Raw genomic sequence first — 16,704 nt, forward strand, 5'->3', positions numbered from 1 at the left:
TTATCATTATTATTATTATCACTATTATTATTATTATTATTATTATTATTATTATTATTATTATTATTATTATTATTATTATTATTGTTATTATTATCATTTACCCTGCGCGAGCATCGGGAATAACATGGTAACATCGTCAATAAAGAACAAAGTTATATTTACAATCATTTACTGAAATGGTACAAGTAACAGTAAAAAAAAAAACCAAAAAAAAAACAACAACCAGAGATTAACCTTTAATGCAGCAATAATGCTTAACAAAATGCCACAGATTAGACAAGTGAAAGGCGAGAAATAAGGGTAGGCATATAAAATAATCTGCATTATTCTTTAATAAGCGAAGAAGAGGAAGAAACAAAAAATATATTCATTTCAGTACTGGCACCAGCAGCATCAAATAAAACTAATTTAGGGAAGTTATTAAGCAACATAATTATAATGGATTCTAATGAAATATAAATTATTTGGATCAGTATATGATACGAAACGAAGCATTATTTGCTGACAAAACTTTGACAGTTTTAAAACTGGGGATAACTTACCAGAACAAAACAGTGATGTTGGGACATCTGGGAGGTTAATGGAGCGTTTTAGAAGAAACTTTTTTTCTCTCTCTCTCTTTACTAAAAGCTGAGGATGTGAAAAGGTTTTATAATTCATCGATGGATTGCATAATTATAGACGATCCTGATGTGAAAATTCGAAATTCAATAACTTTCTTGTGTGTATGATGGGATACCTGTACGCGTCTGTATGCGCATATAATTATACGAACATAATTATGTGTGAGTTTGTGTTTGTGTACACTCAGCAAAAAAAGAAAGTAAACGCTTTTTGTCATAGAATATTTGGCTGAAAGCTAATGTATTATATACCATATTGAAGGTAATTTAATTGGCTATCAACCTGGTAGGTCAACAAAAAGGTAAACTTAACGCATGAGTAAACACCATTGTTTTTCTCTTCCAGGGCACAAAAGCAAGAATTGCAAAACTGAACAAGTTGTCATTCATGCGTATGTGCTCTTCCATAGATCAATAAGAACAAACAACAAATTTCACACAAAAAGAAACATGAACTAAGTTGCAAAAACAAACCTTTGATCTCTATGATATCTTTAAAGCCTAAAAGAGCAATAAAGGCTAAAAACAATGGAGGAAAATAAAGCATCTTATGTCAAATCTAAATTCAAATGAAATAAGAGAAGAAGTATATAACAATTAATAAAAATGTTACAAATTTGAGCTTTTTTTTTCAAATTAGGAAATTGTTAATAATGTTTGGTTCTTGAAATTGTCACATGGATTTTAAATCACTAGTTTAAAAGAAATAAATAAAGAAATACTGCTCATTTAACCATCTTTATGCTTTTTATTCCCTATATGTCATTTAAAGTTTGACTTGACAGAAAATTCCTATTTTCCCCTTTAGTTTCCCACTTTGTTTTTCTTAGAGGTAATAAAGAGATAAAAAGAACAAAACTGATTTTTTCCTATTTCATTCATGTCTCTCATTGTGTTAAACTGGTCTTTTGTTGTCATTGTTATCGTAAAGTGCATTTGCAAAGTAAGAGAACATGTCAATTTTTGCATTTTTTGATTTTGTGCCTTGGAGGACAAAAAAGAATGTGCTCACTCATGCGTAAAGTTTTCTTTTTAATCAACCCATGAGCTTGATAGCCAATTAAATTACCTTTAATATGGTATATAATACATTGATTTTCATAAAAATCTTCTATGAAAAATATGACCTCGAAAAAGTGTTTACTTTCTTTTTTTGCTGAGTGTATTTGTGAGCAGATTTTTCGAGGGGACCTTTAACTGCAAGTCCATTGTCGTAAGGCCTGACACATGCAGTGATATAGGGTGCATATCAATACAGTGTATCTATACTCTGCAAGTTACCCCGGCAAGTTACCCAAGTAAAAGCTATATACACTCTCTCAGATCAAACCGTGGTAGGACTCTACTGTTGGCTTGTATAACTAGACTATATAGCTGCAATATTGATTCATGCAAAACAAGTATCAGCATGGGGAGACAGAAAAATAAACACAAAAACACCTCATCGCCATGGACCCCCCTCCAAAAACAAAAAACAAAAAACAAAAACGACTGAATAACACTTGCAAACAGTACTGATGATAATATTAAATTATGTTATTCCTGAGTACGTCTCAATCTCCAAGCCCATGACTGTAAGCTTGTAAAGAAATACAAAAAACCGGAAAATGTTGGAAATACACAAACCGGGAATTAATGAAACAAAACAAAAGCATCGTAAGGATGGCACTCCGCTTTTATGAAATATACGCGCAAGTGCGTGCGCTATCTGCCGGGACCTTTCACAAAACGTATTGAATTGCCTGTGAGTTTTCAAACTGTAATTGTTTGTGTATCTGTCATTTTTCTTCTACACGTGTAATTTTTATTTATTTATTTATTTTTATTTAATTTATTTATTTATTTTTTTTTGGGGGGGGGCTCTCTTTCAAAGTAGACACAAAATATGGGAAGTGAGTTGTCTGCAGTAAAACACAGAACACCCACACGAAAGTGGATATTTGCGCAATTTAACGTCTCATCGGAACCAGAATATCATTTTATTTTTGAGTAATCATCCTGTGATCGATCTCCGTATGGTTTTCCCCCAACAATTTGGTCAACCACAAAACCCTGACAACGGAATTATCTCCAAAAAAAAAAAAGAGCTTTACTACATTTTCTACTTCCGGGGTTTAAAAAACAAATGGGGGGGGGGGGGGGGGACAAGTGGTTAGAACCCAATCCCCACCCCCCGGTTGCGCCGGCCCTGATCATGTTTAATTGTTTTCATAATCAAGGAGATGACCAGATAAATTGAGAAGGGGGTGTCGAAGGGATACTATCTCCATTCATCTCCTCTACACCCTCTCCTAGATTTTTTTTTTGATTTTTTTTTATTTTTTGGCTAACTTTTCATAATCTGCGTTTGGAATTATTCGCATCCTAGAAGCAGCTTTCTAATCATTTTACAAATAGTCAAACATAATCCCAACTCACTACATGCAAAGCCACACGTAACACAGTTTCTCGTACATTATGTATTTCAAATGAAATTTCATGCGATTTCTTTTATGTTCAGAGAGATGACACGATATATTATACTCCTGCGACAAGCGCTCTGGAGTTTTATTTTCTCCAAGGACTTAGGATTAGGGTTACGGTTAGGGTTACGGTTAAGGTTGTTCTCGTATATTATGTGTTTCAAATAGAATTTCACGCAATTTCCTTTATGTTCAGAGAGATGACACGACATCCCTAATATACTCTTGCGACAAGTGCTCCAAAGTTTTATTTTCTCCAAGGACTTAGGGTTAGGGTTGGATTAGGGTTAGGGTTAGGGTTGTAATAGAGTTTTAGGTTTAGTTTGATGTGAGGATTAGGGTTAGGGTTATGCTTGTGGGTGGAATTTCTGTTTGGCTTAGCGTGCCTACAACACTCATGAGAGCAATATTATTGTCGCATGTAAGAACTGAGCAAATGTTATGGAACCATTCAGAGGATTATTGCTTACAAGTTGGCGACAATACTAATGCAGAACACCTTTTCTTCTGTTGAGCACGTCATTACTGTAAGTCTAGCGCCATCTAGCATGTAGATTGTGACAATGTAAACCAGCCTTGGATTTGACAGGATCAAGTAGAAATGCTGGTAAGAAGAAAGTATGAATTCCGTGACCTATGGAGAACGATTTCACATCCATTTCCCCCACCAGCCTGCTGATCTCACAGATAATTCAGGTAGGAAAATGTCCTTTGTGTATTTGTAGAGGGTAAGGTTATTTTGTACATTTTTAGGAGAGCTAGCGTTGGGCTTCAGGAGCTTCTTACCACCATTCAACACACTCGATTGCCCCTGATGGATCCGATCCCTGAACAAGTGACGTTGCTTTGCCGTGTGTATATTGCACGCAGGGTTTGACTGCACTGCACCCGTTGTAAGACTGCGTGCATGCGGCAGACGATAGAGCGTCGCTAGAGGAAGAGAAAGGAATGGAAGCGGAAATATAAACAAAGTCTCTCACTTGCTGACACAGTGCCTGATGCGGTGATTACAAGTCGACCGTATTTCTAGCAAGCAGTAATACTATAACTGTTGCTGTGAAAGTAAGGTGAAATTTACCTGTAGACACAGCAGGATCAGGTTCTGCTGGATGACATAATTCTGGATAGACTCTATTCTATGATATAAATAGTTCTGTACCGGTACTATGCATTATTACATGTATTAAAGACTTTTATAAGACAAGAGCATTTAAAATGTGTGTAGACTGTTCAATAGAAACATTTGATGAATGTAGATATAATTGTACAGTGCAGTAAAATCTGTCTAACATTTAGAGGTTCTACCTTTGAAGTTGAACTCCACAGCTCATATATCTTTTTGAGAGGTTTTTCTTTATTCTATTATTATTAGATTGCGATGGAAGGTAGATCCACTCTGCTTTAGTAGTAGATTTTACTAGCGTTTGTGCAGAAATGACCATGATGAATATTGAATGAACACAGCATTTAGTCTGATCAATACTAATACTATAGGCCTACATAAAAGAATAATACTACTAGTAATCCATTATTATTACCTGCTTTTAATTGTTCATATACACCTATGGGCCATTCTCACATAATGTGTTCAATTTCAGTCAGAGTAAAACCCAAATATCAACCACGAAATATTCGTTTAAAACTTGTCTTTATATAAACAACAACACTTGCTGGATAAGAAACAAAACACAGTAAATTCCCAAAGGAACGCATTTACAATGTATAATGGCACAAAGTTGGGCATACATTTCTCTATATAACTCTATGACAGATACGTTACCGATAGGTCACAGCATGGTATAAAACAGGTTTATATCAATATATCGGACTATTTGAAACCGAATTTCACCCAAGATTGGCGTCTGATCCTGTACACCAACACGAATTGCCTTTTTAAAGTAAGAATAAAGACAAACTCATTATATAATTTGTCTTTTCGCTGCATTGATAAGGAGTTCACGCAAAAATTTGTATATATATCCTAACTTTTTTTTTCACTTGATTTCAGTTAGACATGCCAGTAACAAAAATGCCAATATATTTGATTAAATTGGTTTAAACTACATGGATGGCCAACACGACCAAAACTGACCATCTTCCAAAAGGCTTTATTGTACACTTTTGGAACAACAATCTCGCAAATGACCACATGTCCATGGTAACGTATCTGTTTCTGCATCTTTTTCGTAACTGTTATTGATATTGATACCTCTTTTAATGAATGTGCTCTATCTGTTTTTGAATTTTGAGCTCAGAGCAGGAAGAGTAACACTTTCTGTCTTCAATTACTATCAAATTTGACGGTATATATCAAAATTCAAAGGTAAATTGTGAGTATCTGTATATCAGAACTGTACATTTATCCAATAATCTAATCGTTAAATTTCCGTAAATTCTTAACCATGCGTTGTGAAGAACTCAAATTGTAAAGGCACACAAATAGATTTCAAACAATGTTACAATTATATTATTTTGCATGGTTACAAACTTTGGTAAATGACTGAATCACCAAAGGAAGTTTTTTGATAATTTCTTATCATGGTAACGTATCTGTTGCAATAGTGACTTGTCGTATATCCGTGTAAATCACATCAGACTTTTTCATGTTTTGTATTACTTACGCTCATTGCAAAAGTGTAAAAAGACTGAATATGCGAATCAGTGAACTCACATGCTTCTTCATTAACATATTATTTTCACGGTAAAAGTCATGGTAACGTATCTGACAAAAAGATAATTATCCATTTTCTGCCTAAACTTCTCTGGCACCTGGCAGAATCGAAACATCATTGTAAGTGTATCTTGTGTAATTCCTGTGTGAAATAAATGATAAAATGCAGTATTTGTGTGGCTGTCGTCATTATTCATATCTAAGGTGACACATTTTAGTAGCCTGTTCTGATCACATACCATAGAAAATCCCTTTTTGATACGCATTCAATATTAACATTTGAGGAGATCTATCTCCATAAGAAGGATGCATGATAGTATAATGCATATTCGTCGGCTACATTTCAACAGTGCCCGCATGAAGATTCAATTGATATTCAAGCAGGCAGTCTAAGTATTTTCAAGCAATGTCCTAACATACGCTTAAGGTATAATTTTTATGATAAAGTTATGTAATTAACACATATTTACAATAGCATTTTACACGATTTGCCATATATGTAAAATCATGTAAATATAATTCCACATCCATAATTACACATGTTAACCCATCAAGGTCGAAAACTTAATTTGAGTTTTAAGGAGAGAATTTTCATATTACAACATTCAATTTGCAACATAGAATTCTTTATTTTACAGAAGATCCCTTTAAAATGCGATATTTGAAAGTTTTTTACGCAAAGTCAAATATTTCAAAGGTCATGCTGCTGGAAATTAAAGGTGCCAATTTGGATGAGAAAAAGTGAGATTTCAATTTTCAAATGGTTGTCAATTTATTTGAGCAAATTGGAAATGACTTCTATGTACTGCAGTGCAGCACGTACTTGATGGGTTAAAGAAAATGTGAAATAATGCCTTATTGTTTGTACTGTAGCACTCTTTCTCTTTGCCCTGTAATGACAGCACATCATATATCCTATATATTATATGAGTTTATATATATGTATATATATATATATATATATTCATTTATTTATATATTAATTTATTGAGTTCTAATTCATACAAGTTTATTAATTTATTCATGACGTATTATCACCATGCAGAAAACGGTTTTCACTGTATAGTTGCAAATTTTGTAATTTCTATTTATTAGATTATCAAATTGAATAAAATAATTTTGTTGTTATGGACCTTTGTTTTACTTCTAAACAAACAATTAATTTAAGCAAAAATGAAAATATGATCATCATGATGTATATGCCTATACCTGTACTTTCGAGTGTGAATCCTGTTTAATGCCCGTCTTTTGAATTGAGCTGAGTTTGACAAATCTGCTACAGGTTTACGATAATCTCGCCTGGCGATATCTTTCATTTTGTAGGAAGGATGGGTCATTTAATTTCTTCCTTTCCCTGTATAGGCCTTTTGTATTTGTGCTCGTGTTTTCCCCATTTTCCGAAGAAGAAATGAAACCAAGAAAATGATTATCAAAATAATTATGTTCATCATAGTAGTGTAAAAAAGGAATCAACTAGTCATAACTAGCCTATATGTAAGATGAATACTGCCTACATTAAAGAATCTGGAATCAAAAACTTAATGAGATCTAACCTAAATATAAACAATGAGACTAAACAGGTGGCAAGTAAACATAAATATACTGTACATTTTAAGGTAAGAGAAGGAGCGCAAAGTGGTAAGTGAAATATCTGAAAATGCAGGGCTCTACTTTAACAAGGAACCTGCATATAAAGAAGATATACAAACATACACGCACACACTGTATGTATGTATGTATGTATGTATGTATATGAAGGACAGAGATGGGTGGATCAGTATTAAATTCGGTGCGATGTCGACCAATAATAATGTATTATTAAAGATAGACCTAGTAATACTACTACTACTGATAATAATAATAATGATAATTATAAGTATCATTATGCTTCATTTCAAAGCAGTTAGGGAAGAAATAATTCGTCTACTGGCACAATAACTTATTAAAAAACCACCAGATCCTAACCGACAGACACGTTACCGCACCTGTCAGATACGTTACCAGCTTTTTGTGGCACAACACACAATGTTAGATTCATGATCGAGTTACTGACAACTGGATAAATGTATAGCATAGGTGGTGCACTTGTACTAAATTAGCATTGAACGTAAACTATTGATATCATAAACATGCCAAATGTACCGTTATTATCTTAAGATTATTTTGACAAACGCATTTACGAGATGTCTTGCGAAGAACGATGAAAATTTACTGTAAATGCTCCGTCGAAACGACTACCGAGCGCTCCACACAGGGTAGCCATGAAAAAAGTGACTGCAGCACATGATAAACGAGACGGTCTCTTTGCTAAATTTTCGTAATCATGAGCGGAGAATTACGCTCACAGAGTGCGCATATTTCAGTAACGTATCTGACGTAACGTATCTGACGTAACGTATCTGATCGCACGTTTTTTCAAAGCGCGATAACTGTTAAACATTTGCAAAGAATGGGTAATCATTTTTTGTGATGATGTATAATCTCAAAAGGTCTTAATCAATGTACAATTAAACAATATTACATCAAACACTTTTGTAGGAGGTCGTGATTTATAGGTAACGTATCTGTTGCGAAAAAAATGTGGAAAATGCGTTTTCGGAGATAATGGTCTGACTTTGAAAACCGAAATTTAGAAACAGAAAATCAAACTTAACTGTATTTGATAAAGTATACCCTTCTGATATTAAACATGTATTGTCGTATCTCACGTCTGCTATTTTCACTAATTTATCAATTAAAATGTTTTGGTAACGTATCTGACATGAATTTTGGCGACACACCTTCAGTGAGCTCCGGAGGGATTTCAAATTTTCAAATTTCAAATTTTGGCTTGTTTATGCATAAATATATCAGACGTTAATTATATTTACCAATATCATGTTGGGTTCAAGCTCATTTTATATAATTTTTTAGCATAATACAAAAAGTACATGATTGCGGCGACATTGGGTTTTGGGATACTTCTCCAACTTTACCAGTGGATTTTTCAAAATTTACGCAAGCGACAACAATATTTTTTTTTTACTTTTCTCCTCAAACCCTCAAGTGTTACATAGACAATTTGGGCAATTCAAACCAGGCCTTTGGCAATGGAAATAATCGTGGGAACGTTGGCGACACATATTTTAAGTTTTTGAACGCTTTAGCAGAGAATGGCCCCTATGCTTTCTAGATATGATTAATTACGTAAGGAGAATTTTAATGTTAAAACATGCATTTTGTGGTGTTAAGTGGGAACTTCTTGTCAGGTTCTGGAATCAAAATAAGAACAAATACAACCCCGAAGATATATTGTATTGTCCATGCAATACAATTTTTGCACAGCGCCTACCAAAAAGCTATTAATGTCATGTTACGGCGACACCGAGGGGCAAATAAGTTTGGTAAAAACTTTACACCCACTTCCAAGGTATGTTATCCAAGGTATGTTAAAGGTCAAACTGTAATGGGTTAATTCAAAACTATTAAACCATTACACATCAGCAGACCCTAGAGAGATTCTTTAAATCCTAGATTCATCTGAATTTGATTTTAATGGTTTGGGCAGGTGTCTAGGAGATCATTGTATTTAGCAAGATAGACTAGATTATAAAACTCTCCCATGTATTCCCTCAGTATGATCCTGAAAGTCAGACCCCCAGCACGCATCAAATAAGGCTTTGGTTATCAATTTGGAAGCAGAGACCATGATTTTAATTTTCATTATGACAGACAGTAGAACTAGAAAGATTCTACTCACATGGCTGGTTATACATGCAGTAGACCTAGTAGTCTACTATATGTTTTTAGCACGTTACACCTTTATTGCTATTAAGATACATTAGATGTGTGTGCCCTTTTTATGTTGGGCAACCCAAACCTACAAGCATGTAAAGAAACCAGGCCATCTGCATTGGTGAAGACATGCATGCAGTTAGCACAAACTGTTTGACATACTGTAAATTTTTGAAGCCTTTAATGTTTACGTTTTAATAGATGTAAAATGTATGTTCATGCAACAAACATTGACAATGAGTAGGCCTATATGTATGCAAGGCACCTTGCAGAAAATGGATCTGTGGAAGATGAGATAGGATAAAAGTGAAAGATCTGCATAATATGAATGTTTGTTACTCTCATTCAGTAGATAAGATACGATGTAGGCTGGTTTAAGCATCCTCACAGTAATTTGTAATTTCGTTATTATTTTGTGTGTTTGTGCATATATGCTGTGCACCTCCTACAATGTAAACACTCATTCATCCATCTCAAAGAGCATACATATGGTCCATAACCTCCTGAGGTGGTCCCACCTCACATCCAACTACATGTAGACCCCGTGGAAGACCATTATATAGTTGCAGCTGAATATGGGCTATCCAGCCATCTTCTCAAATGGAAAAAATGAAACAACATACACTGTATTGTTGACTTTGTTTACTCTAAGAAATCAAACAAAAGAGGGACGGTGGAAATGAGACCCCAATGTGCATATTTCACAGATGAACCACCTTCATGTAAAGATGAGTTCATCCTCTGTTTGTTTATGTGTTTTTCTAATTTACTGTGATTTAAAAGTTGTGTTTAAACCTGATATGTGTAATCCTGTCTATATTAAATTATGATTATGAGGATTTTTTTTTTTTTGTAACACTGAATGTATAAGTGTGCTTGATCGTCAAGTGTGGCCTAGAATACTGCAAACAGTGATATAAATATATACTTTTCCAGAGTGCTCCTACATGGTAGTCACACACTTTACATTTACACAACAGGTGCACATACAGCTGTATATGTAGGGCCTACAGTGGACATGGTACACTGTAGGCCTACATAGCGATATAAACTTCACACTTTTTTTTTTTAAGACATAGGTCATTCTTTCATCATTGGATATCTTCAACAGAAAGTATTTTATTGTACCAAAAGTGATACATGTACATGTAACTGTGATAACATTGTACTCAGTTCAAGTTGCTCTGCACTTGTGTAGTCAAAATATCTGCAACATGTACATGATAAATTACACATGTCTATTCAATCAGAGCATTATAAATTTGCTCACAACAATTGTCAAACATCTGTTAGAAATGCATAATATGCATGCATGTAGATTTTTGGGTTTTGCATTATGGCTCTGTTTGGGAATTATAATGCAGTGCCTACTTAGTGATTGTCATTGTTATTACTATTATTACCATTAATATTTTTCAGTGTGTACTTGTCCTGTTTATTTGCACATGATGCAATAATGCATTCCCTTTCAACTATCTTTGATAGATTGATTGTTGTGTATACATGACAAAATCATTTGCAACAACTTATGTTTGAAAGTAGCAGACTACTATTATCTTCACAGGTTCCAAAACAAGATGATGCAACCAACAGACTACAACTAGTCAACTGTCTTCAAGCTGACAGCTACCACAGGCAATTCCTGTGTACGAGCACACTACCAAAGACAGCAACATCGCCATTGGTAACAACAACTTGGTAATTCACCCAGTGCCGTCATGGATTTTAAAGCAGTTGAGGCAGCAATGGGCCAGAGTGCTGAGTACAATCAGGGCATGAACCCTCGAGAGAACGGCTTCATGCTTCCTGCCGATCAGCTTGCCCCACCAGTGGCTAATCCGGACGATAAGTTACCCACCCCACCCCAGCCTGCCTTCCCCAACCAGGGGGAGCCTGATCCCAACGCCAGCATTGGAGCCAGTTCAACCACGGGAGATACGAACCACATCCCTGATGGAACAGCCGAGGAGAGCAACGTGATCACCTATGAAGAGACAGAAGGGGACGATGAAGAGGATGCACCCCCGCCCAATCTTTTTGACACCAGGAGCAGTAACCCCATCCTGGTGCGTGGCAACTGGCAGTGGATGTGCAACCAGTGCCCCAAGAGTTACACCAGCAAGAGCAACCTCATCGCTCACTTGCTGGACCACTGTGGCATCAAACCTCACATGTGCATGGCTTGTGGAAAGAGTTTCAAGCAGGTTGCTCATCTTAACACCCACAGAGTGAGTAATGAGATATGCCCATCTGGATGATATGAATATGGCAGACCACGTAAAAAAGAATGACAAAATGTATGATCTTTCGTCTGTGTCTTTCAGTTTTGAATGTGGTTTGTACAATAAAGTAATCTAAAATGGAGTATTGTAAACAGTTTTCTACCAAGATCAAATTCATTTTGATGTTAAGAAAACAAAAAGATGGTGCTATTGTTCCCTGTGAAGTTGGCATCTTGCACATCTGTATCTGGGTAGATGCTTCCTCTTCTTTTTTTTAATCAAGTGGGCTATGTGATTGTATGACTGTTTGCATTTTTGACTATTTATGGCTTTACTCTGAATTAATGACTATTAGATAATTTCAGAAACTGAAGCACATTCACTTTACACGTTTTGATAATTTTATTAAGTTTCTAAAGAAACAGGTGATTTTCTTTGTTCCTTACTTTTTTCAAAGTAATTTAACATTTTTCCTTCAAGGAATTCTCCTGTTGTATTCAGCGTACATGATTGTTTTGATTATTCTCCTTTTGGTGCAGGTAATCCACACTGGGAGACGCAAGCATGTGTGTCCTATCTGTGGGCGGGGCTTTAACCAACGAGTACATCTCAAGCGTCACATGGTGACCCACAACATCAATGTGGCCTGTACCTGTGAGCTGTGTGGTAGAAAGTTTGCCTTTCCATCTGAGCTCCAGTTCCACCACAAGAAGGTGCACCGGAAACGCAGTGGCCCACCAAAAAAAGTCAGCAGGAGCCCATCCCATGACAGAGAAAACATGCAGAACTATAATCCGCTGCCAGGAATGCACGCAATGATGCAACCCCAGGGGCCAATGGTGGGTCCTCCCCAAGGGGCGAGGCAAGGGAAGCATCCAAACATGTATGATAGACAACCTTTCCTGCCAGCAACAAAACGCCGCATGCGAGACGCTAAAAACCAAGGGCCCAACTTGCCATACCCTAACATGCCTGCGGGACATCTGAACAGACGGCCATCGGGGGAACACCTGCCCATGTCACCTGATCACATGACGGGAGCAGGTGATCACATGATGGCACCAAATGAACACATGCCAAGTGGACACAACCACATGTCACCAAGGAGTGATCGCACTCCACCCAGACAAAACCAGATGTCTCCTCGGAGTGAAAGACTTTCACCACGGAACGAGCAGCAGCCTGGTGACGAGCAGATGTATCAGAGGCGTGACCGCAATTCCACAAGGAGTGATCGTGCATCACCTCGGCAAGATGGCATGCAGACAAGAGGCAACGTGATGCCTCCGAGACAGGATCACATGTCACAAGCAGGAGATCAGAGTAGACAACAGTATGATCCAGCTGTAGGCCCTTCACAGTCTCCAAGGGGTGCAGACCATGCAGCGATGCAGTCCTCACAGGATGACGGTCTTCTCCCTGCAGAGTTGTTCCAGCCAGAGCTTGTACACCCTGACGCTGGCAAAGCTGCTGTCCTACAACCTGACGCCATGGAAACGCTCCGATTTCAACCCGCTCGGACCCGTAATCAGCGCTTCATGCAGCAGAGGGGGCCCCAAAATAGGAAGTCGCCCAAGAGGAAAGGTGCACCCTTGAAGCCCGAACTGACTTGCCAAGAATGTGGCAGGCAATTTGCATTCCCGTTTGAGCTACGCGATCACATTGCAAGACACAGGGATGTGAGACCCTTTGTGTGCACTGAGTGTGGACACCAATTCTTCAAGGAGCACCACTTGAAGCAGCATCAGCTCATCCATAGTGGCCTAAAGCCCTTCAACTGTCCAATATGTGGACGAGCATTCGCCCTCAAGGCCAACATGCTTCGGCACACCAAACTGCATGTTAACAATCGGCAGTTCAAGTGCCAGGTCTGTGATAAGTCCTTCACTCAGAAGCAGACACTGAGCAACCACATGGTGATCCATAAGGATGAAAAGCCCTTCAGCTGCAACATATGCGGCAAGCGCTTCAGTCGTAAGGTCAACCTGGACAGCCATGTGTATCTCCACTTCGGTAACAAGCCCTTTAAGTGCAAAATATGTGGGAGCAAGTACAACAACAAGGGCAATCTGAAGAGACATGTAAAGAAGAAGCATGGCCTAGATGCCGACATGCAGTCGGATGGGGAGAGGGATGAGCATGATAATGAGGAGACGGGAGATACTAGTCAGCAAGATGATGGGGATGGGAGGGAAGAGCTGGATGACAGTGGTGAAGGACCAGGAGAAGGGGATAATGAGGTGAGTCAAGATGCGAGTGATGAGCGTGAAAGTTACACAGAGCGTGAAACAGCTACACCCCAACAAAGCTTTGAAGTTGGCCAACATGCGGCGAGCCAGCATTCCACAAGCCAGCATGCCACAAGCCAGCATGCCGCGAGCCAGCATGCCGCGAGCCAGCATGCCGCGAGCCAGCAGAGCTATGAAGAACCAGGCCAGCATGCCAGTAATCAAAAGACTTATGAGGATCAGCATGTTGGTAATCCTCATGGTGGTTCTCAACACACCACTGGTCAGCATGCCAGTGGCCAACTTACCAGCAACCAACATACTAGCAACCCACAAGCTAGCACCCAGCACACCGGCAGCCAGCATACTGCTGGTCAACTCCCAAGTACCCCTTTGACGACAAGCCAGCAGCCTCGACCCCTGGAAGTGCCCCCACATGCCACCAATCCACCAACTTATGTTGATCCTCCACCACCTCAGCCAACAACCACGCGGCACGCCTTTGAGGAACCCTCTCCACACTCAGTCCCCCAGCAGCATTACCGAGACCAGACAGACTCTCATAATCCCCAGGAGTTTGTAAATCGTGAGCACCCACCTCCTCAAAGGTACGGGGACCAGGAACCCGGCACTGCCCCGGATAACTTTGTGCACCGAGAATATCCACGCCAGCCGAGTTATGGTGACCATGACAGGACTGCAATACCAGAAAACTTTGCACCCCGTGAGCCTGTCCATGCGCCTCAGAGATATCCGGAGCATGAGCAACCCAGCAACCCACAGACTTATGGTGGGCGAGATCATGCACCACCACCACCGCCACCACCACATCAGAGCTATCCGGATCACGACAGGGTGGGGAACCTGGAAATGTATGGGGCACGACGGCCCCTAGCCAATCATGAAGCCTATATTGACAGCCATGGGCGGGGAATTTACCCGAGGCCAAATTTTCATGTAGAGAGATTCAAGATAGAGCAGAGTGAGGGTATTGCCCCACCAGATAATGCCACCATGATTCTGCACCAGAATATGGGTATGCCCATGTGAAACATAACAAAACAAAAATATCAGCGTCACGCATAAATTGTGATATGGGTAGTCAGATTTGCTAATGTGAAAGAAATCACAAAATAATAGCTCTATGACATGACATACTTTGATTACATGGTTGTATGCTGATCCATTTTATGTTTAATAAGCATTTGAATAGAAGGAAATATATTTCAAATTGTCTGCAATCGTGTAATGGATATCACATCCATTGCAGAGGAGAGAAACATACGAAATCTTTCAATTATTGTAGAATTCACTGTGCGGACCTCAGAGTTTAGCTGAAAGAGTTGTATTTTATAAGTCACCTGTTTCATGATAACATTTCATGACTTGCATGATACAGCTGTAATTATTTCATGAAGTGACAGATACTGATGAACATCTTGTAAACACTGTCATATTTCCAAACAGCAAACTCCATTCTGCATTAAGATTGAAGGATTATTTACTTGACACATTAAACTCGGCAGTTCAATAGTTCTATTGTTGATAATTGCATAACTTTGTGTAGTGCCAAGTCGGGCAAACCTGTTCGAAAGCCATAGCAAACTCCGAAGCGATCCTGCATGGCACTATGCATGGGATGTGAAATGTTGCATAGATAGTCCTTGCCTCTCAAAATGAATGTCATACCAATCACATATGTTTTGTAATCTGTAGTGACATCATTGGGCTTGTACATTCTTTGAGATTCCAGTCATCCTAAGTATGTATTATTAATTGTATTTGTGTTTGATCTTGTCTTTTCTGTTTTGTTTTGTGTTTTTTTTAGGTTCCACAATGTGGTTAAGCCTAGAGATTAGGGTTTGAGATATTTTAACTATATCCCCAAAACAACAAAAGCAAACTCTCCGTCAGATTATGAGTAACCTTTTTTTTTTAAGTTTTCTGAATGAATCCCATTTAATCTACCTCGTAATGAACTTCTGTTTCGTATGATAGCAACTGACAGTTACATTGAAGAAAGTAAATTTCAATATTTAGCATGGAGATGAAAAAATTGATAAAAGGAGCCAGAAGTAATAGTGTCTATGGTTTTGTAAGAGGGTAATTAATGACAAGGCTTTAGTTTTTGTGATTTTTCTTGAAGGCCCTTCTATGCATATTATTGTTTTGATATTAATGTGTGAAAAAGATCAGAGTGTCAAATTATACTCACATGCATTTCAATTGAATGGTTCCCCCTCCCATTTAGAAATTTGAATGTGATTTTCAGCATTGCTTAGGGTATCTGATGCTATTTATCTCATGCGCACCAGTAACCTTTTAGCATACCCAAAGCAGTCTGATAGCACATCTTGATGAAAATTGATGTAGGGTAGGTTGTTTCCATTGATACTTAGCTCATTTCCCTTCAATACTTAGCTTCTGTGTTTTAACTTGTGATATAGCATGTATGAACCTCTGTGCTCAAGGGCTGATTGGAAATGTGCACGGTTACCTGGACAGTATTTAGCTACGTAGAGGTACCCAAATGTGCATGGCTGCTATTTGTGGCAACAGTCACTTGTGTTTAAAGCTTCTTATGTATTTCTCTTTCAATCAGGTAGCCCAACCATGAAAAATTCAGGATCGTAGGAAAGGTTCATTCGGGTAGATTCGGTAGATTTTTCATTTGGTAGAGTTTTTATTTCTCCCAAGTGACGTGATAAATAAGCTGAAATA

At 38.0% G+C, this 16,704-nt stretch overlaps 1 protein-coding gene across 1 annotated transcript; it reads left to right on the top strand.

The window, feature by feature from the left end:
* Positions 1-3,663: 3,663 nt before the first annotated feature.
* LOC139709381 (uncharacterized) lies at positions 3,664-16,690 on the top strand. Its single transcript, XM_071621342.1, has 3 exons — positions 3,664-3,784; positions 11,098-11,761; positions 12,295-16,690. The coding sequence occupies exons 2-3, from the start codon at positions 11,252-11,254 to the stop codon at positions 15,031-15,033; spliced, it is 3,249 nt and encodes a 1,082-aa protein (XP_071477443.1). The 5' UTR covers positions 3,664-3,784; positions 11,098-11,251; the 3' UTR covers positions 15,034-16,690.
* The last annotated feature ends 14 nt before the right edge of the window (positions 16,691-16,704 follow it).

This window comes from Diadema antillarum, unplaced genomic scaffold, assembly GCF_040938485.1.
Source record: "Diadema antillarum isolate AM-2024a unplaced genomic scaffold, OU_Dant_1.0 seq00001430_RagTag, whole genome shotgun sequence".
NCBI lineage: Eukaryota > Metazoa > Echinodermata > Echinoidea > Diadematoida > Diadematidae > Diadema > Diadema antillarum.

Bases quoted from the DNA above. Each gene is read 5' to 3' on its own strand.
- LOC139709381 (XM_071621342.1), top strand. From the start codon at position 11,252: ATGGATTTTAAAGCAGTTGAGGCAGCAATGGGCCAGAGTGCTGAGTAC. The intron at 11,762-12,294 runs GTGAGTAATGAG...CTTTTGGTGCAG, and splicing joins CTCATCTTAACACCCACAGA to GTAATCCACACTGGGAGACG.